Source organism: Halyomorpha halys, unplaced genomic scaffold (assembly GCF_000696795.3).
Source record: "Halyomorpha halys isolate HHAL.00 unplaced genomic scaffold, Hhal_1.1 Scaffold24.1, whole genome shotgun sequence".
Lineage (NCBI taxonomy): Eukaryota > Metazoa > Arthropoda > Insecta > Hemiptera > Pentatomidae > Halyomorpha > Halyomorpha halys.
The window spans coordinates 2,166,514-2,188,610 of NW_027107648.1; the positions used below are offsets into that span (position 1 = coordinate 2,166,514).

The 22,097-nt window shown below is 27.9% G+C and overlaps 1 protein-coding gene across 1 annotated transcript; it reads right to left on the minus strand.

The window, feature by feature from the left end:
* Nucleotides 1-1,919: 1,919 nt before the first annotated feature.
* yip2 (yippee interacting protein 2) lies at nucleotides 1,920-16,748 on the minus strand. The gene is made up of 8 exons (XM_014423653.2): nucleotides 16,596-16,748; nucleotides 10,384-10,550; nucleotides 8,652-8,783; nucleotides 7,312-7,579; nucleotides 6,286-6,461; nucleotides 4,640-4,840; nucleotides 3,938-4,092; nucleotides 1,920-2,206 (listed from the first exon to the last, which is right to left on the minus strand). The coding sequence occupies exons 1-8, from the start codon at nucleotides 16,612-16,614 to the stop codon at nucleotides 2,125-2,127; spliced, it is 1,200 nt and encodes a 399-aa protein (XP_014279139.1). The 5' UTR covers nucleotides 16,615-16,748; the 3' UTR covers nucleotides 1,920-2,124.
* Between the last annotated feature and the right edge of the window lie 5,349 nt (nucleotides 16,749-22,097).

Below are 22,097 nucleotides of genomic sequence, written 5' to 3' on the forward strand. Positions count from 1 at the left end.
TATTAATAATTAATTGATTGGAGAAGATGGTCGGGGGGTGCGGTCAGCAAAAAATGTTTGCATTTATACAATATACTAATATACAAATGTATTCTATATAAAAATTATAGAATACATGTATATTTTATACAATACATAAACATGTTTATTATAGAATACATATATATTCTATACTAAACTATAGAATACATGCATATTCTATACAATACATAAACATGTTTATTATAGAATATATTAGGACTCCAATTCTGGCCTTCACCATCCTTCCTCTACAATTTCTATAACTACTTTTCTACTACCTACTTCTGACCTCTCAGTTTGTAGGGATGTCAATACTTTACTAGAACAATACTAAGATGGGCAGATGAGGTGAGAAGAGATGCAATATCATCAGATCAAGAGCTTGTCAATCCTGCAACAGGATAGTGAAGAGTGGATGTCACACCAAGAACCATACTGGATTGCAGACTGTCCTGAAATTTGAACTTCAATTTTGACCTCCCCATACCCAATTCCTAATTTCTGTAACCATTTTTTGACTACCAACGTCTGAGTAATTTCTCTGACCTCAATAATGTACCAACCCACCTTTTTTAATGAAATATTTTTAAATCAGAGAAAAAAAAATGCATTTCTTTTTCTGTAAACATTATTAGTTTTACGGTGGAAGTACGTAAAAAAAAAATATATATATATGAAATCATTTGAATTGAAAGGATAGCAGTTAATAATAATCTCTTCTGCTAAAATATGACACCAGTAAACTCAAAAGTCTCCTAAGTTATGTTGAATTAATACATATAGAATAATAATAAGCAATTGTTGAGTTCTTATGAATCTTCTACATAGGGAATTATAAACTCAATACATCTTTCATAAAAACACGGAGGGTAATAACAAATCATTTTAAAGGGCCTAATGATATTTATTTATTTTGATACCAAAAGTAATATAAACATTAGAAATGGATTCTAAATTCTCAATAATAGAATTTATATCATATAAAATCATTAACTTAATTTTAATACCTATTTTCGTCATCGAAGTTAAATAATAACACCATCAGAAAATGAAGGATTGGTGACTCCAGCATTAATGAAGGTATATAGGAGGTAGCAGTCAGGCCATCTGGGCAGTCAACCAGTACGCTTCCCGTTTATTTCTTGCACATTAATTATTGTAGTGTTTTGTATTGTTTATTTAAATAAATTGACCGCACCCCCCGACCATCTTCTCCAATCAGTAATCTACAGTCAACTATCTACACCTCATGATATTAATAATAAATCAATAACAAAAAAATAAATCAGGTATCTTCTGAGATTAGGTAAAAAAATAGGCATTTTTCCCTTTAACCCTTCATATTTATTACGTTTCTGCTCTGTAAAGATGCTATAATGAAAGGCGACATGCTGTTAAAAAGCTGACCAAGCGGCAAAAGCTGCGTCATTGATCCTGCCATCAGACTGCTAAGATTGCCACCACTGTCCTTAATTATTGTTAAATTTCATTTTATTTATAATGAAATAAGTTTATATATTCTAATATAGATATGATGATATTAGAAATGTAGCTGAGATGTCAGTCAACATGCATAGCAAAGCATAACCGCTGTAGATTGCCTTATGTTATATTAAAAAAAAAAAATGCACAAAGTTACTGTAAATAAACTTTGAAACCATGAAAAAGAGCCTGGAACTTTCTTAGATCACTCAAATCATTGAATTTGAAAGTTACACCAAAAATTGTGTACATTAGAAACTAAAATAAAATGAAAGAAAAAATGCATATGAAGTGCAAAAATAGTATTATTTTCTGAATTGTATGAAAAACCAGATGAAGTTTTTTCTTTATAATTGCAATTTTTAATGTTATCACTAACTAGGACATTAGGTAATAAATTCATAAATAAAACAAAATTTTTAAGTCATAAAAATAACTTTATAACAATAAACAATATAAATATTAAATTTTCTTTAATATAAAATGTACAAACTATAAAGTAGAAAATTTTCCAAAAATATATACCTCTGCCTTAACAAAATCAGGTAAATTTACAATTCATGTTAGATTTTCTATAAAAAAAAAAATAATAATCAGTCAATTTTTAATCCTTTCTCTTCTTTAACAGCTTTCCAACAGAATAGCAATTCCTTGACCACCACCAATACAGGCTGAGCCAATACCGTATTTGGCCTTCCTTCTCCTGCAATCAGAAATGTACCATTAAAACTACTTTAAAAAAAATATATAAATATTTAAACATCTCAAATGATTTAAAATTTTCTACTGGCTAAATTTAATTATAACAATGTCAAAACAAAGCCAAAATATCACAAAAAGATTCTAGAGACACAAAAAACGTTATAGGATATTGTTACAAATAAAAAGTAGGATAATGTTGTGAGGCGTTCTTATAATTATAAATAAAAAATAAAATTATTGATTGCCAAAACAAGAAAAAAAACAGCACATTCTACTATAAAAGAGAAGTGTGATATGGAAGAAAGTTTAATATTGAAAATAGAAAACTAACATTGAAAATATTTATTAACTAACCCCCAAAGTGAAAAAACTTTGTATAAGAAAGAATTACGACTTCACTAAATTTGTATTTGAAAATTCGAGTGAGATATTCATATTTCTCAGAAGATAAAAATATTTACAAATTACCACAGGGACAGCATTGCATTGCTTATATATGAATTAAAGAGAGATTTTAATGGGACCAGCAACGGTATGAGTTGGCAAGGTGGTATCCGGTGTCTCACTCACCTGTAGAGTTACCCAATGGTCTATGCTATCCCCAGTACTTTTCTCAATATATACAGTTGAAACTTGTAGGAGCGAAATATGGCAATGCAACTGTACGTTGGTAATATAACTATTTATAATAGATCTGTAAATACAGAGAAAGCTCTACTGCATTACTTTCTCCTTCCAGAAGAACAAGTACCCTAAAGTTTATAAGGTAGCAGGGTGTGCGAGAATACACCTGGAGGCAACATTGTATATTTAGGTGTCACCCTTGATAGGCATTTGACACTAGTTCGCCACTTCAATAAGAAGATCTAGCTGATTAGAACCAACTCTTACAAGCTTATTCACCTGCTGACTTCTCATAATCTTTCTCTCCGCCTCAAATTAATAATTTACAAGAGTGTACTTAGGCCAGCCTTATTCTACAGAGCACTTATGCTGATCAATATAGCACCTTCAACGGCCAAGAGACTCCAACAGTTTAAGAGAGGTATACTCAGACGTATTTTGAGATATACTTCACTTCAAAGAGCAAAGACAGACCACATTCACACGATACTCGAACTGCTGACTGTAACAGAATTGATTTCGAGAAGGCATATCAAATTTTTTGATTGCCTCCAGTACTGTATGAACCTCTTCAGTACACTAACACTGACAGGACAGTCACAAAGGTAACAGACACCACACAACACCCTCAATCTAGACAGAGGACTACTAACTGATATACATTATTTCACAGATATCTTATGCCTCATACCCCTCTTCAAATGGATTCTCAATGCAGAAAAAGAGGTCCCCCTCATCTTCTGATATCAACCCCATGCATGGGGCTTAGAAAAAAAAAATGGGACCAGCAAATCCATTCGAATTATTGAGATATATGAATTACCAAGCTACGAAATATCAAGATTCTGCTGTTATCTTCTTCTTTTTTTTTTCATTTATTGTAGAAGTTATTAATTAAATTTTTTTTTTCCTTGTTATGATTGGTTCAGTTAAATGAAAAATCTAGATTCTATTATGCTGCTGAAGTAGAATCTATAAAATCCCTGGCTTGAAACCCCATTTATCTAATTGTAAAATGTTTATCCATTTTTGTATTGTATTAATGAATAGGTTAAGCAATTTATCTGCATTAGATAAAAAGAACAACATGTACATATATATTTCTTACCTAAGTTCATGAACCAAATGGGCGGTGATTCTTGCACCTGATGCCCCAAGAGGATGGCCAAGTGCGATTGCACCTCCATCAGGATTGAGCTTATTGAGGTCGAGCTTGAGCTCCTTTGCACAGGCTAATGTCTGAGCTCCAAATGCTTCATTGATCTGAAAATTAAAAATTATTTATTTATATATTTTTATATAGGGGAAAATTATTGTAAAACTATCTTACGTAACTGTGCTAAATTAAATTTTAGGAATAAACAAAGGGACTGACATTGAAAAATGGAATTAAAAATATTTAACCATTTTATTAATGTATAGTAAGTATTTCAGGATACAAATTATAGAAACATAGGTTCAAGTTATTCCTAATAGAACCAAACACAACCAATTAAAAATTTCGTGAAATAATAATTTAATCTTTAAATTTTTAAGAAACATACACTATTTTTATCTTGAATATTCACAAGAAATTAATTATTTATAAAGTTCCTTCATATTGCTTAATGCATAGTTATCTAGAATTTGCCCAATATCAATGTATCTTATTACATATTTACTTTCATCAATATATTATTTTGTAATTCTAAATATCTCTCTGAAGATTGAAAATTCTTTTAAATAAGCCAATTTTTGTATTTAATAAATTAATCAATGTAAATAATCAATCAGTATATAAAGTAAGTGATAATAAAAATCAGAATCTTACCTCAATTATATCAATGTCATTCAAGTTCTTTCCTGCAACTTTCAAAAGATTTGTGATAGCAGGAGCTGGCCCGATACCCATGATGCTGGGATCGACACCAACTACAGTGCCTGCGACTAACCTTGCCAAAGGTTTCAGATTGTGTTCTTTAACTGCTTTCTCACTGGCTAAAATAACTGCACCAGCTCCGTCACAAATACCCTAAGTAAAAAAAAAAATAATTGATGTCATAAACAATGAAATAAAATTTAAATATTAACAAAAAAAAAAAAAAGGTGTTCCCGAGCTTACCCTCAAAATGTTATTTATTCAGAAACTATTTTAATATTAAAATTTTGACAATGAGTACATTCGAATGAATTTTAGCATGTAAATTGTTATTGTGAAAAATCCTTCCTACTTTTATACATTCCTAGATTCATCTACATTTTGGGGCTTTCTTCCCCTATTCAGAATAAAACATTTTATTAGTAGTTATAGTGCATCTAAGATGAGTTTGCCTGTAGATAAAGGGAGGGGAGAGATGCACAGTGGCACATGTTCTCCCGCCAACCCCTAACTCTTCTTTCCACTGGATCTGTTCCAACAACCATTTTTGAGTGTACAAAGTACACCTTTTCCCCTCCCAAATCCTGTTCTGTGTATGCTCCCTACAGTTCTGGATAGTCAGAACTGGTTGTTGGAACAGACCTACTCAGTTGACTGGACTACCTTTCCTAACCTTTCCTTTCCTCTTCTCGAACTACTTCTGCAACTTTACAAATAGAAATTCCTCATATCAGTTTTTCAAAACTATTTTTCATTAATATCCCAATATTATAAGTTTACCATGTCAAGTAAAACTAGGTATAGGGAAAACTATCTACTCTTAAACTAAAAACATAATTGGACATACGCAAATTCATAAAAACAGAGGCTGAGAGTGGTCCAATCCATATTTCCTCAGTTATGAAAGGAGTTCCCAAGACTACTGGTACCTCAAAACACAATTTCAGAAAAATGATAAAAGAGGGTAGAGAGGGGTGGTAAACCTTGTTTTGAAATTCCAGCCAAGAAACGGCCCTAGGATAAAACAAAAGTTAACATTAGCAGCTTTGATAAAGAAGCCATTCACAAATTAGTAATAACACTGTAACCATTGTAACTTTTAAAAAGAGGTAGGCCACATCTTTGCTTTTTAATGAACAAAATGATTATCAAATCTTAAAAATAACTTTTTGGAAGATATTGCGTTCTTAAATAGCAAGTCAGAACAGAGTTGTCAATATACTTGCCTACAAAGTAAAACATGAATCAATAGTGCCAGTCAAAAATAAAGGATAACCTAAAGAAACGAGTAACCTCCCATATTCCTAACTTAGGAGTCCAAGAATAGGGGAGAAAAACATTTCAAGTACCTTCTCAATCTTGAACTGGTTGGAGGTTACCAAGTACCAGAATGCCTCTTAGAACAAACCTTTTAGGTAGCAGGGGTTTGTTATGGTGTGGAGGGGAGGAGGTAGGGTGAGGGTGCTTGAAGAATTTCAAGTATCATAAATCAGGGGTGTGAGCTATTGCTTGCGATATGATACTAAAGCATTTGGCGCAAAACTGATTTTGAGGTTTAAACTATTAATATAGGTGATAGATTGGTTGTAATTACTTACTGAAGATGTCCCTGCAGTGACAACACCGTCTTTCTTGAAGACGGGTTGCAATTTTTTTAATCCTTCTATGGTTGTCTGAGGCCTAGGATGTTCATCAAATTCCACTTGGACTTGTTTACGCTTGATAGTGACAGTTACTGGGGCAAGTTCTTCTTTAAACCTTCCTTCATCATGAGCTAAAAAAAAAGAAATATTTATTAACATTAACAGGCTATAAGTTTGACTATAAAATAAATCTAAAAATATGCACAGACAATATAATGGATATTCTTTTATAAATAAAAATTTCATTAAGTAAGAAAACAATGTATCAATAAAGAAATAAGAAACAAATGTACAGAACTAAGTTTTGAGAATGGAAATGGAATCCCAAAATTTTAAGAAGTAATTTACTGTATAAAAACATTAGGATGTTTTTTTTTGTTAATTAAACAAAAAAGTCATGAAGATAATATCTACTTAAAATACAATCAAGATATATAATATACTGTTATAGTAATATGTGTTAGATATGCTTCCTACATGGCATGTCCAGATAGAAAATAAGTTAAAGAAAAAATACTGCAAATTATTACACAATGATTCATTTTTTAAATTAATTAATAATTAAATCAGTAAATAAATAATAAAAAAATATTTTGGGATAATTATATCTGGCCTAAAAAAAATCTGAAGAGTCCACACCAAGGCCTTTCTCACTTCTCATGATGCCAAATCTAACACAAAAATCTTTTATCATGTCTTTGCTAATATTGAAATAACTAATATTAAGCATTTTTTTTGTTTAGTATTGTAAACAATTTAATTGTTTTTCCAATGAGCATCTGGAATTTGACTAATGTTATATATAGTTTTCAAATTATTCATATCCAATAAAAAGTGAATAGGATTCTATGGGAACTTGCACAAAATACTTAAAAAATAAACCTGGGTCTAAAGTCTGACAAGCTGTTTCTTTGCTAATACTGTTCTGTAGATGAATTTTTTTTTTCCAGAAAAATTAAAGTATGAACTAATTCAATTTACCTTTCTTCCAAAGTTGTTGTGAACGAAGACCAAACTCATCGACTTCATCTCGTGGAATTTTGTACTTTCCAGCTAAGTTTTCAGCAGTTTGACCCATAGCTAATTTGCAATGAGTGTCGGTCAAACCTTCCCATAGAGTGTCTTCAAAGTTTATTTTCATACCTAATGGAGGAGCACCGAACCGAACATTACGAACAGCATAAGGAGCTTGACTCATATTGTCCACTCCACCAGTCAGAACAATTTCTGACTCCCCAACAAGTATACTCTAAAAATAAAAGTATTACAAATATATTTTTACATTTCACTATAATAGGTATAGAAGAAGAAATATTACGTCATAAACTCAGACTAAAAGGGGTAAAAGACAAAACAACCATGGTTGGAACTTGAATAAAAAATTAAGCAGGATTTCTATGTAGAAGTTATAGTAATGTTGAGTCAAAAATTTTACTAATATCCCTTTTTTAGTTCCTAATAATTAATATTTTTTCTAAATATCAAAAACACAAATCAAATTGTAGAAACAACCATTAGTTAGAATTATTTTGAATATTACTTTAAAGCGTTAAAAAAATCAGTTAATAATATAAAAAAGAAAAATTATTTATTTTTCTAGGCCTTATTAAAACATTTTGTTTTTAACAAACATCAACAGCCAAGAAAAGTAAAAATGTAATTTTAATGGCATTTTTCCAAAATTAATACTTGCACACACAGCATATATTTAATACTTTGGAATAATAATTGTTTTTATAGTAATTAAAATCTATTCCTCCATTTCATTACAGTATCTGTGTATGTAAGGTATCAAAAATTCAATTTTCGAAATGGAGACAAATACATAAACATAGTATAAATTCTCTTTTATAGTAATATGAAATTTCTTTTAACATTTTTTCGTATAAATAAGGTTTTAGTCCAACAATTGTGGAACTCAAACAAATAAAAAGAGTAATATCTTTCCATAAGTTAAAAGACTTTCTTTTAAATAACAGAATTTTAAATCTTCTATGTATAACATATTGTTGGACTGGAAGCCAAAGTGTTCAAGAAATATTTTTAAAATGTGATTTTCAGCTATCTACCTGAAGCTGAACTGAATTAATACTTCATTACTTACAAAATTATGAAATAATTAACTGACAAATGTAAGTTCTGAAGCCAAGATTTAGTTCTTCCTTGCAAAAATATTACTTAAACACTTTTACTTTCTACCTGACAATGTGTTCCAGGTAAAAAAAATTAAATAAATAAATAGAACTTAAGTTTTTAAAAATTGTAAAAATAATTTTAAAAATGATAATAAAAATAATTTAAAAAATAAAAATGCTTCTTACTTGAGCTCCAGTCACGACTGACTGAAATCCAGAACCACAAAGCCTGTTTACACCTAAAGCAGGCTTATCAAGAGGAATACCACTCCTCAAGAGGACATGTCGTGGCAGGAGGATGCCATCAGATGATGTATTCTACAGAAGAGACGATAAAATTAATAATAAGCATATTCATAACATGAGATTATACAATAAAAAAGTAATATCTATATTTATTTTGAGAATTATATTTCTTTTTATACAAGAAAATATTATTTCTTAATCTATCACATAATAAATATATCTTTTTTGGCAATTTAAAAATAAGAAAGAGATGGTTAAGGGTGCAGTCAAAGAGAATAACAAATAGAAAAAAATGTTGGTAAAGAAATAGTTATGAACTACTTTTTGTTCTCGTTGACTACACCTCAGACCATCTCGTTCATATTAAGAAGAAATTATTAAAAAAGGATTGATACAATTTTAATTGGGCTGCCTTTATGCAGAAACCTACAAATCCACAAAGTCATAAAAATTGTACTAAGTACAACATTCGAACAAAAAGAGGCCATTCAATGATTTGCAGAAACCAATCAGGCTTTACTTAACTTAAAATACAGGTGATATTAAGTGTCAAATCAAAAAAGTTCAGGCTATTGTCCGATTCCTCTCAGAAAAAAAGGAAAAATCAAGTGTTTTTTTTTTTTTGCAGGTTACATTTTTTGTTTAATAAGAAGAAGTAACTAAAAATTTATTTTATTTAGTTCATTCTACATTATAGCATAGTAAACTAGGCAAACTTTTGTTTAAAAACATGTAGCACTTATCTTTTTTAAAATTATTTAAAGAGGAGTTTCAAGAGGATAAATAATGCAAAGTTTTATTTCCTGTAAAATTGGGATTTAATTATGTTGAATAGTTTTTGAGAGACCACTTCCTCTTCAACAAAAATGAAACTGGCTTAAAAGAACACAAAAACTTAAATTTTCTTTATGGAATCAGATCATAGTCGATATGAACTTTCTTGTAGTAAATGAGGTGTAGAATCATCTTGACTCACCTCCTGATTAATAATTAACATATACCAAATAGTATTTTGGTATATGTTAATTATTGCTCCTCTTATAGATTAATTTCAGGCAAAATTATATAACTTCTTCAAGACATATATGTGAAACTTCAGATCTAAATTCATTTTGACCATTTCTAATTTTCTTAGACAAAATATGTTTTATTCAAAAAATAATTTTGTAATAAACAATCTTCAAAGCTCTTCAAATCAGTGAAAAGAAAGAATATGAACCAAAATATTTTATACATTGAACTTTTAAATAAAAATAGTTCACAATTCCTTTAGATTATGAATTTTGTCAGAAAATTAATATATTGCATTTTTATCTGGAGCTCCTCATATATACTTACATATATAGAACTAAATAAGTATAAATATATATAGAAGGCCATATATTTTTGGCAGCTAAGTGACCCACGACTGGGGGCAAGGCCAAAATTCTATACTAGCCTGTTTAAGGGTCTTAATTACTGTATGTAAAGTTAAGAAAAACAAAAATAAATAATAACAATAATAAATTAAAGAATCAATATGGCTGACTATCAATTATGGAAAAATTAGAACATTTTTTTTCTTTCTTTAAACAAACAACTTATCAGTAGAATAAAAAATAATGATTAAATATCTTAAAGTCAGAATTGGTGAAATGTATAAAAAAAAAAAAAAAAAAAAAACTCAACGCACCGCCATAACATGTCCAATGACAACACTATCGATCTTCTCTGGAGCTATATTTCCAGCTGCTATTGCTGCTTTCGCAGCAACTTCTTGTAGTTCTAAGGCACTTGTCTTCGCAAAAGCACCTCCATACGTACCAAAAGGAGTACGCTTTGCAGCTACAACAAATACACCTGAAAAAAAATAAGAGCAACAAAATTAATGTTTCATAAATTAAAATCTAAAATCATTCGTAAGGGCTAAAAAAAAACACTGTTTATTTAAATTCACAAAATAAAAATAAGAAAATACAAAAAAAAATTAACTCGCAATGATTTCCAAGCAGCTCATCAATTTTTGAAATATAACAGTATATTACAGTTTGAACGTATTTATTTTTTGTAATAATGTTTTCCTAAGTTAACGGAGATTCAGAATTTTTGTTTGAACGTATTTCTTTTTTGTAATTAATGTTTTTCTAAGTTACCGAAGATTTAAAATTTTTGTCTCTTTATTTATACATACAACTAGGTTATTATATACTAATTAGCCAAATGAAAGTGTCATTGTAAGGAGAAAAAAAAAATAGGAATCGAACTCCCAGCCATTCAGAAAAATTAATTATTTAGTTTAAAAGAAAATTAAATTTAGTTGAAATATTCACTACTGGTACTTAAGGTAACCGATACTTATATAATCCTTCATCAATCCTGTCTTAAGCTGCTTTACACATTTTGTTTTCCTTATTAAATATTCAAAGGACAATAGACATATTTTTCCATCAACATAACAAAATCACAATCACATTTTCTGATTTATTCAATTTGAAAAAGTAACAACAGCCATAAAATACATGAATACTTGTACATTCTTCGATGGAGCTTTGATCAGTACAGTTATTATTTGCTAAATATGACAACAAGAAAAATGTGGAACAAAAAAAGTTTTAAAAATTGTTTTTGTATATATTATTGTTCTTTCTCCTTTTAAAATTGATGTTGTACTTCTTAACACTAATAAAAGGTAAGAGAGAAATTATACATACAAAAACATTTTTAAGTGAAACTTCTCTATCGACATTCTACAACTCAAGGAAAAAAAAAAAATGTATGGGAGTAAATTGATGTTGTGACTCGAGATGATACAGAAGTGGTAGGGGGAAATGCTGGTAAATTCTAGCAGGAAAATTTTTATATTGTAATAGAATAGTAGGACCTTACAGTAGTTTAACAATCCTCACAGTACCAGTCTGATTGATTGAGCTCCTGTAATTACATAATCTGCTATTACAATATAAAAAATTTCTTGCTATAATTTACTTAAGACAAATGGCTGTTATATTATTATAATTATGTAAATAATATTTTCTGCATTAAGCTGTAAGAGCGAATGCTAAATCATTATTAATAAATTATTTCATTTTCAGAAATTTCACTTATGCCACAGGGTTTTTGCAAACTTCAGTTTTTGACGGATTAGCTAAAAACTTTTTTCACATATTATGACTAACTAACACTTAAAATTGTGAAACAAAAGTTATGATGATCTTGCATTCAACAATTATCAATTGGATAAATGGACAGTGCCGAAATTTAATCAGGATCAACAGCTGTCAACAAGTATTTGATCCACAAGTATTTTATAAGATTTATTACGTAGGTGGATTTGATGGACTGTCTGAACTATGCAATTAGTCACCTACAAAATCGAATTTTTTTTCATTTTATTTTTATTTCTTTTTCTAATCAGCAAAAGTAAACATTATTAATAATTAATTTGGTTGTTTTCTCACTTATTTAAGTGTTACAGGAATGTATAAATAAAATAAGAAAACGAACAGAATTATTAACAAAATTTCAAACAAATTTATTTTATACATTATTTTTATAGCAGTAAAAAGTTATTTCTCTCTTTTTTTTAATCCAATCATTCATGAATATTTATAAACATATTGCGTCATATCATTAATTCTTATCTTTTATATGGAGTTCAATGGACATATATTCATGGACGAGTCTCCTAAATAATAAAAAACAATTGTTTATACTTTCTCACAAGAATCAGTTTTGTTTGTACTTTCACACAAGAATCAATTATATTTTAATATTACTGAAAATGTTAGGAAAGAAACTAAGGTAGAGACAATAAAGGTATAGAAATTGAACAAGAAAAATGTTTAAAATAAGAAAACACTCCAACAGAACCTTTGGACAGATGATAATAGCTGTTTTTTATTCCATTTTAGGAACTGTTTATCAGCGGTTAGTAAAAAAAACAAAAGTGCAGTATAATGGGATGTTTACAAGTGACAGTTCATATATTTAACTTATCATCACTCTTTTTTTATTCAGGAATAAATCAAATTATATAACAGATAATTAAAACTTTAAGAAATATTTTATAATAATGCCAATAATTATTTGTTTTTTCTATTTAGTTAAAAAATTAAATGTTAACTGAATTGAAAAACATGTTATGACTCAAAAAATAAGTAATAAATAAATATTGTGATAGGTACAATGATTAGATACACATGACCATTCTGATATTTATAGTATATTAATAATATTTTTTAATACTGTAATATTTAAATTAAACAATAAATAATATAATAATTATAGTGTAGAAAATATTACTCATATTCTAAATACAAGAAAATAAGTCAGTAAATTACCAAATTTAGTGTGTAAATAAATTTAAATATTTATACTGAGAAAGGAAAATATATACAACTCATAAAGAGGAGTATTTGATAAATAAATATAAGTTCATGGAAAAATTTATGTGATTTTAAAAGTTATCATTCAAAACAAAAAAATGGATATGATTTTGGTGAGTATTTAAACAATGATGATAAATGTAAAATATAATGCATTAAACAATATATTTAATGATTTATCATTGAAGAAGCAAGTTTCAGGACTGAACATAATTTTTTTTTAATGAATACTTAAACATTATTATTTTTTAATGTAAGATTATTGATTGACCGTGTGTATAGATGAATGGAATATGGTCTGGGTGCGGTAAAAAAAAACTCAAATAGTAGATAATTATACTATTTTATTGAGCCAAAAAAATAGTAGTATAAAATAATAGTAAAAAAATAGTAAAATAGGTTCAATAAAATAGTATAATTATCTACTATTTGAGTTTTTTTTTACCGCACCTGGACCATATTCCATTAATTATTTTTTAATATTTGTTGACTGATAAGTATGCTGTGAATTGTAGCAAACAAATATATTTGGGCAACATTGTTGATTAAATAAAGCATTTATCTCTCGAAGTTATTATTTTTTTAAAGTTTATTTCTAGAAAGAAATTAAAAAATCATTTCAAACTTAAAAAGAAAAATAATAACTTTAGTTTCAAAACACTACTAAATGATAAAGGAGCCATTCAGTAGAGAGCATGAGTATATATTCAGGGAAAAAAATATTATGCTTATTTCATTAACTATCCCTGATTGATTATCCAAGAAAAGATATCAACTACTAAGTAAATCATTAAGACTTTTAAAATTTAATTAGAAAAAATAATTCAGAAATATAAAAAAAACACACTAATTGTTCCTGTAATATTGTACATATTTAGATTCAGAAATTTATATTATTTCCAAAAGTTTAAGTCTCTACGTTTCTCAAGTATTTAAGTCTTGGAGGATTAAAAGAATTTTATATGCCAAAAAGATATAAAAAAATCCCTTCTGAAAACTCAGGAAAACAGACTTAAAGTGCCAATTGAATGTATCAAGAATTTTTTAGACCCATCAATTGAGTGTAGTAACTTTTAGACCTGACCTTGATGACTTTTGAAAGAGAGAATCTTAAATTCTAAGTTATTCATATATTATTTTTTTGTTTCAAGGTTAATGACTGATTAATATTATAATTATCCTAAGTAACTTTTAAAATTAACACCATTTTTTAATTTTAATCAACACTACAAATTTAGCTATCATCAATTATATAAACCAAGAATGTAGTCATTTCAAAGGTCATTGAACTCAATAATAGAGTAGATTTACAATCAATAAATGGGATCAAGGAATTTTACTCCAAAAGAAGTGATGAGAAAAATAATAATATAAAGTTTGTTTGTTTCAACATTTGACCTTATCTTTTAAAAACCTCATATTAATCGGTGACCATATTACAGTGTTATTGTTGCAAATTTAAATTGTATTATGTATTCTGATAATTTTGACTCATCCAGTAATAGTGGGGTATATTATTATTATATGTTTATATTAAAAAAATAAAAAAAAATATAAATTGTAAAAGCTGATGAGGCGCACACCGTATCCCCAAAAGTCCGAGAAGAAATTTGATGGCTTTCTAAACAACCTAGAATGAATTATTTATTAATTTTTTTTCTGGTTTTAAATAAACCAATTTATAGCCATAAATATATTTTGTTTTGTTTTTCTGTGAACTTCAGTTCTTCATTTAGGTCAAGAATGACTTGAGGGACTTTAGTAAACCTAATTCAGAACTATAACCAGTAGTGACATAAAGTTTATTTAAGACTGATCAATAATTTAATAAAGAATTAAATAATTTATGAATAAGCAAAAATTATTTATTTAGTTTATAATATTTCTTAAGTTCTATACAATGCTGTAGATTGTAATGGCTTTCTAAACAACCTTTAGTAAAAATTAGTTATTAATTTTATTTATAATTTTTAATAAACCAATCTTTATCCATAAATAAATTTTATTTTCTTCAAATTGCCACACTATCAGCTTATTGCTGATAGGAGTGGAAATTTCTTTTGCTATTATCAGAAGAAAGCACAAGGATTTAAAAAAAGAAAAAAAAAGTGACCTTAACTTTCAAGATAAGCTTTTGAAAAATGCAAAAAGGATATTAGCTTTACTTGATGCTTTCTTCAGGAAATATAAAAATAATTTATTCTAATGAATAATCTCTTCAGTTGAATAATAATTCATGGTTCATTTTTTTATGTTTCATAAATTTTATGAAATAATGTTAATTTTATTGATAATCCTTGTGAAATATCTTATATGTATGTAATATTTAAAAAAAAAAAAAGATTAATAAACTATAGCATGCAGAAGATATTTCACAAAGCTTATTAAATGAATTTGATAAGTTCTTCCAATTAATATCAGCAAATTTCTCGAATAAAAGAATTAAATCACAGTTCATTTATATATATTTTTTAAATTTATTAATCCATTAGTGGATTGGTTTATACATAGCATCTAATGTTAAAAATATAATTTTAATTATCATAGATATAACATATGATAATGTTTGAATTGATAATTTATTATGAGTCACAAAATAATTGTAACTTAAAATATTAACTTACTTAAAAAAATATATTAAAGTAACAAAGTTGTAGACAGGAAAATAAATTTATAGAAACACGAATGATACTTTGTCGAGCAGCACCAGTTTTGAATTATTTTTATGTTACTTTTATTTAATTTATAATAAAAAATATTTTTCCAGATTTCTACAATAGTTTCTTTATTTCCAGATAGTAATAATCTGGTGCTAAAATGCTGAATCATTATTATGTTCATAATTAAAAGCTCTATCACCATTAAATGTCAGTACGGTAAATTTCATAAATTATTTATAAAATAATTTTGTGTCGATCCCAGTTGGACATAGACAAAAAAAATATTTTGAAGTTAAAATTAAAAAAAAAATTTGACTTAATTGGATAAAGAACTATTTAACTAATTATGCAAGGTATTTTTCAGAAAAATATTTTAAAAGTATATTTAAAGACATTTTGAGCACCATCAAAGGGGTTTCGAATTTTTTTTTTTCAATTAGTTTTAAAAAATATTTTTCATTTCTGAGTTTTAGGAATTGATTTTTTTTTTTTGTACCCACATAAGCAAAAAAGTTTCATAAGTGTACAGTGAATAAAGGTAAATTAAAAAATAATAATAAATGTAAGAAAAACATTTAATATTTTTATATATTCTACAATTTATATTAACAGTTCTTTATCAATACATACATTTTCAAAGGGATTTTAACACAATAACTGTCAAGAAAAATGTGAAATATAAGATAGAAAAAGCTGTCCAAAATTGAATAATTTTAATAAAGGAAAAGTTTAATTAAAACAATTATTTTATAATTAATTAAATGACCACCACAAGTTAATATGGACTTTAATTGAGTAAAACTTTTCGGCTATTAAATGTGTTTTTAATTTTTTCAATATAAGATAATATTGAATATTACCTTTAGCTAAAGTCGCCATGATACAGGTTCACTAATACTGAAAGACAAATCCAAACTGACAAATTTGTGTGCCAAGGACTATCCTTGGGGTCGGAATTGATAAGAGCTCTTCTCACTTCAGGAATATTTGCCAAAGAGGTATAAAATCAGGATTGCCAAAGCACTATGTCACTCACAAATTATAATAAAAAAAAAAAATTTAGCCACTTGGAAAATAAAATAACTTATAACCTTTATAATTAATTATCTCACTAATTTTATAATATATTAATACAATTTTTGTGGAGCTCTGTTTAAAGAATGATAGTGAAGTATATCCAGTACCCTAGTGTACTATCTTGTCGATAGGGAGCTCTGAGGTTTGTTACGTAAGTACTTTTTTTATATCTATCTCCTTAAATGTTCTTTATGTCCCAACCCCTTTTTCACTTTAAAGCAGCATTACACAGTTCAGTAAGATAATAGGAAACATTCCAAAACACTCAGGTGGACTCAGTAAATTCTCTTTCTTATACCTACTATATTTACTTCCCCGACTACCTAATATAGAATAGAAATAGTAATCAGGAAAAATTAAAAAAAAAAAAAGTAAATAATTAGATTAAAGAGAAACTAAACTAATTAATATCTAAATCATAAACATTTATAGGATAAGATTAGACTATGATCTACAAAAAGTTAAGGAGAATCTTAACCGAGGACAAAAATATTTTTTTTTAATGATGCAACATAATGTTAAATTTTTGTTAACACATTTAGGGAAAAAAATGTTTGCTATTTATGCTTTTGTTTTGTGAAAATTTATAAATTACGTTTTCTTTTATCGTGATGTATAAAAGTGTATGTCTAAGCATGCATGTGTCCTTGGACCTACAGATGCAATTCCTTACGGCTAATTGATAGGATATCTCAGTATAAAAATATTCACTTTCTATAATCTTTACAATTTTGATTTGATTTTTGCTGGATCTTAACAGAGGCAAGTACAGAGATACCTTTGATGATCTTTCTTTATAATTATATTGCTTCTCCACAAAGTATTAATCTTTTTTTACAGATTATGATAGTAAATCAGATTTTAGAATGAAATTTTTAAATCTTAGAAAGGCACCTTTTTGATTCGCCGCGTCATCAAGTCGTAAATGCAAAAAAACGCAAACAAATTTTTACGATATTCGATTATTTGCAAACAAAAGGTGTGAAAAATACTTTCAGAAATCACTTCATCTTATGAATCTGTCGTCATAATTGAGAGATTTATTCATTCAGAAGTTATCAATATGACATTAAGGCAGCCATTTTAGAGAATCGAATTTTGTTCTCTAGGTTTATTTTATTGTCTGCACTGTTTGAGTTTCGCGATTTACGCTTTCAGTATTGAGGGACGTGATGGATCAAAAAAAAGTACTCGGATATGAATTTATCTTGTAATATAATTTACTATCAGAATTTGTAAAAAAACAAAAAATAAATAAATAAATAAGAAAAACAACAATTGCTCCGTCTTATAGCTTTATAGTAAATTCCATATTTAGGCGTGCTGGAGTAGAATTGAAGAAAGTTACGAAAATAACAATATCCGAAAAAATAGATCACATGTTGTTATGACCCAGTGAAAATCAAATAAAAATTCCAAAAATTATGCAATATATATAGGATAACCTGGGCCCTGTTTCATAATAAAGTACAAACTAATACTATTAGTCTTGTAGATTTATCTTAATTCAATTATACATACTTGTTCAATAGTAACTTGTACTTTTTAATTCCTGTAATATTACTAATAGTCATCCCTATCATGAAAAAAATAAGTATTAGTATTATTACCACATTAGTTTTTACACTTGTACTATGAACTAATACTATTAGCTTTTATTATAAAACAGGACCCTGGATAAGTATGAATGTACTTCATCCATATTTATTATCACTAAAGAAAGTTATCCGCGATATTGGATAGGTCGAGGTGGGTTATTATTTTAATTATTCTGCTCTGCTTGTCCAGAATACCTCGACAATCCCGTTTTCAGTTTATAAAGGTAAGAATGAGCTATAAGGATGGCGACCGCTTTACTCTGAGGATGATAACTCGCCCTACCGGGTACCATTCCGATAAGCACGATAGAGGTATACGGACTTTTAGGGTAGCTAACCACCGGAATCAAGCAAGGAGATACATTCGTTCAACCGGGTACTATTCTGATAAAAGCGAAGGAGGCAGTAGGGGGAGTGAGTTTTTTTTTTTCCTACCTCCTATATATTTTTTATTTATTAAACAAATATAATTATATATAGTACTTAAAAAACTAAGCATTATATATACATTAGATACACTTTATATATGTATATATATAGTTGACCGTAAAGATTTAAATATAAGTAGATGGTCAGGATTGCGGTCAAAAAAAGAAGAACAAGTAATTAATGTAGTTTTAAACTATTTGTTCTTCTTTTTTTGACCGCGACCCTGACCATCTACTTATATTTAGATACATTTTATCTTGGTTTGCCTTACGGCATTATAATACATATGTATTATATATTATTGTACTTTGCATTTAAATGACAATAAAGAGGTTTTGAAAATAAAACACACTCCGCCTTGTAACATCTTATAATGCCGTAAGGCAAACCAATATAAAATGTACCTAAATATAAGTAAATGGTGAGGGTTGCGGTAAAAAAAAAAAAAAATAAAAATAAATAGTTCAAAACTTTTTTAATGTTCGACGTTTCGCCCCACTTTGCAAAGTGGGACGAAACGTCGAACATTGGTGGAATAAGTTTTTCAAGACCCTTATTTATAGGTCTAATGCATACAGTTGTGACCGAGAAGCGGTCTTATTGAGTTAGTTTCGTGCTTTATTTTTGGCATCGTTTATTTATTATTTTATCGAAATCACTAAGTAATAAGTATAAAAATTAATAATATGCTTTTATAAAATACAATAATATATAAATTTAAGAAATTTGGTAAGGCTTGAAGTGCTGTGCTCTGGTGATTTTTTCTACAACGTAAAAACAGTTTTTCCATTTTAAATTTTTTTAAATAAATTGCAGTTGATTTTATTAAATTAAGCTTCAATGCTTCTTTTGATAAACATTCTGGCCACGGAAGTATCTTGTAAAGTAGTACATAATATTTTTAAACTACTTTAGAGAGTTGTTTAAAAATATACAGAAACTGTTTTCATCGTTAGAAGTTTAATCAAGTTTTGGTTAGCAACTTTTTTTTTTTTTTAAAGAACTTTATACTTAAATAATTAATTTGATTAACTATTCGGCCTTCCTTATTTTACAATTTTATCCTGTCTTCAAGTAAAAAATTAAACACAATGGTGCTTAATTCAGGTAAAAGTGTGAAAAATAATTAACTAAACTAATACAGTGAAAAAATATAAAATTTAAAAGATCTATTAATTTAATTAAATGAGTAGTCTTAATAACTATAATAAAATGCGATGTATAACAGGTAAATTATTATTTCTGATTACATAAAAATATGATGTGGAAAAAAGAATGTGGGATGGGTAAAAAGTAGAAATGAGAATGACAAAATTTAAGTAAACAGGATTTTGTAATATAAAAAGAATAATGATGATAAATGATTATATAAACTAATACGAAAATAATCAGATAATAACACCTATACCTACCTACTAAACTTTATTATTTTAGCTCATAATCACAGTTTTACTCTTATACTGACTCAGCCTTTGTATATTTTTATTATAGCCCTGATGAAGACCGACAACGTAGGTAGAAATGTCGGCAGAAAATAAATAAATAGCCATTACTATTTTTTCTTCCTTTTTAATCGCAGCCCTTACCATCTCTTTCTTAAATAAATAATTGTTTACTATCTTTCCCTTTCATGATAATAATTCAGCGTTCTTGACTTCTGAACTTTGGAACTAAGCAGGGTTAAAACAGCAAACAGTAGATAAAAATTATCAGAATTCATACAAAACTTACGATCGATAACACTATCTCGAAAAGAACTTTAGCGGATTGATAAGGATATGATTGAAGTCATAAAACTCATTAATTTGGAAATATTGATTATTATGTTAGGCATTAGTTAGGTGAAAATATAAAATAAATAAATAAAACATAATGTTCGTGTTCCTATGCATAGTTAGTTATCTTTAACTTAAAGTAGTATTGGAAGAATTTTGTTCAACATACGAGGGGAAGAGGTGAATGATTTTAATTTTGACCGAATTGCCTAATTGTACAGAGGTCTAGAGAGTATTTCCTGAAATCACCCATATTCCTAAACATTTTTTAGGAACCTGGCCTCTAAAAATGGCGTTTATAAGCAATTTCGAGTGTAATAACATCTTTGAATATGTTTTAATACAATTTCAGTAGTATGAAATATGTTCTAAAATCTAAAATTTCCCATCCATTCAGGTCCTCTTTTTCTCTTTTTTTTTGGGGGGGGGAAGGGAGATGATGACAACACTCCTGGGGGGAAGGATTCTGCCGCTCTTCCCTTAACAGGTTTCTAATTCGAATTGAAGGACACAACTATTTATACACGTCAGCTGATAAAACGTATACGTATGCTAGTGGGTGTGTTCGTCGGCTCGCCGTAACCTTGGATGTTGTTCCGAGATTAAGACAAGTGATAACATATCCCAACAGGTCTTTGACAGTTATTTCATCTTAATAATTTTTAATAAATCTAAAAAAATACATTATATATTATCTTTTCAACTTCTTGAGTATGGTTTTTATTGTGTAAATAAATTAATTAGTAACCAAGTTAAGAATCAAACTACTCTCTATTATGTCTTTAAAAGTATAACGTTTCGGCCATCCTCGTAGATAATCTCAAATATAAATTTATCCCTCATATTCAATTATTTAAAAACCTTTTGGAGGCTATTATGGCCAGATCATTAATTTCAGTCGAATCGCCCTATTTTGTCACTACTCCATTAATGTTTAAAACTTTTTATTGGAGATCAACTTAACACTATAATCACTTTCTTATCAGCACATACAATTTTTTTTTCTTCTAATTTTATAAAATATGAGTCACGATTTCTAGAAATAAAATTAATTAAATATATTTGGTAACTTTAACAGGGTGAGTTAAGGTACAAACAAAAATTCTGGCGGTTTCCTTTTAATTTTATAGAGTTTTTATTGATCACTATTTATAGATTACCACAAGGCTACATTAGAAACGTGATACTTGTTTATTAGAGTGTAAATACCTTTTGTATAGTACAGTGTTGTGATTTATTTAATTTTTTTAAATATATATTTGTAGTTTTAATCAGTAGGAAAGTTAGAAAAAAAAGAATATACACAGTAAAAAGTAAAAAAAAAAACTAATAAAAGAAATAATTGGGTACTTAAAAACAAATATAAATAATGGGGAGCTAGTTTCCATTCCGTGAGATAATGTAATTTAACTTGTCTCATTTCGGATTTAGATTGCTCAGGTGACACCTCATCTACATCAGCTGAAAGAATCTAAAAATTTAC

What these genes read in the sequence shown, in the direction of transcription:
- yip2 (XM_014423653.2), bottom strand. An exon ending in TCATTGGACATGTTATGGCG is followed by an intron (nt 8,784 to 10,383) that starts GTGCGTTGAGTT and finishes TCTCTTCTGTAG; the next exon opens with AATACATCATCTGATGGCAT. An exon ending in CATTTGGTTCATGAACTTAG is followed by an intron (nt 2,207 to 3,937) that starts GTAAGAAATATA and finishes TTCTGATTGCAG; the next exon opens with GAGAAGGAAGGCCAAATACG.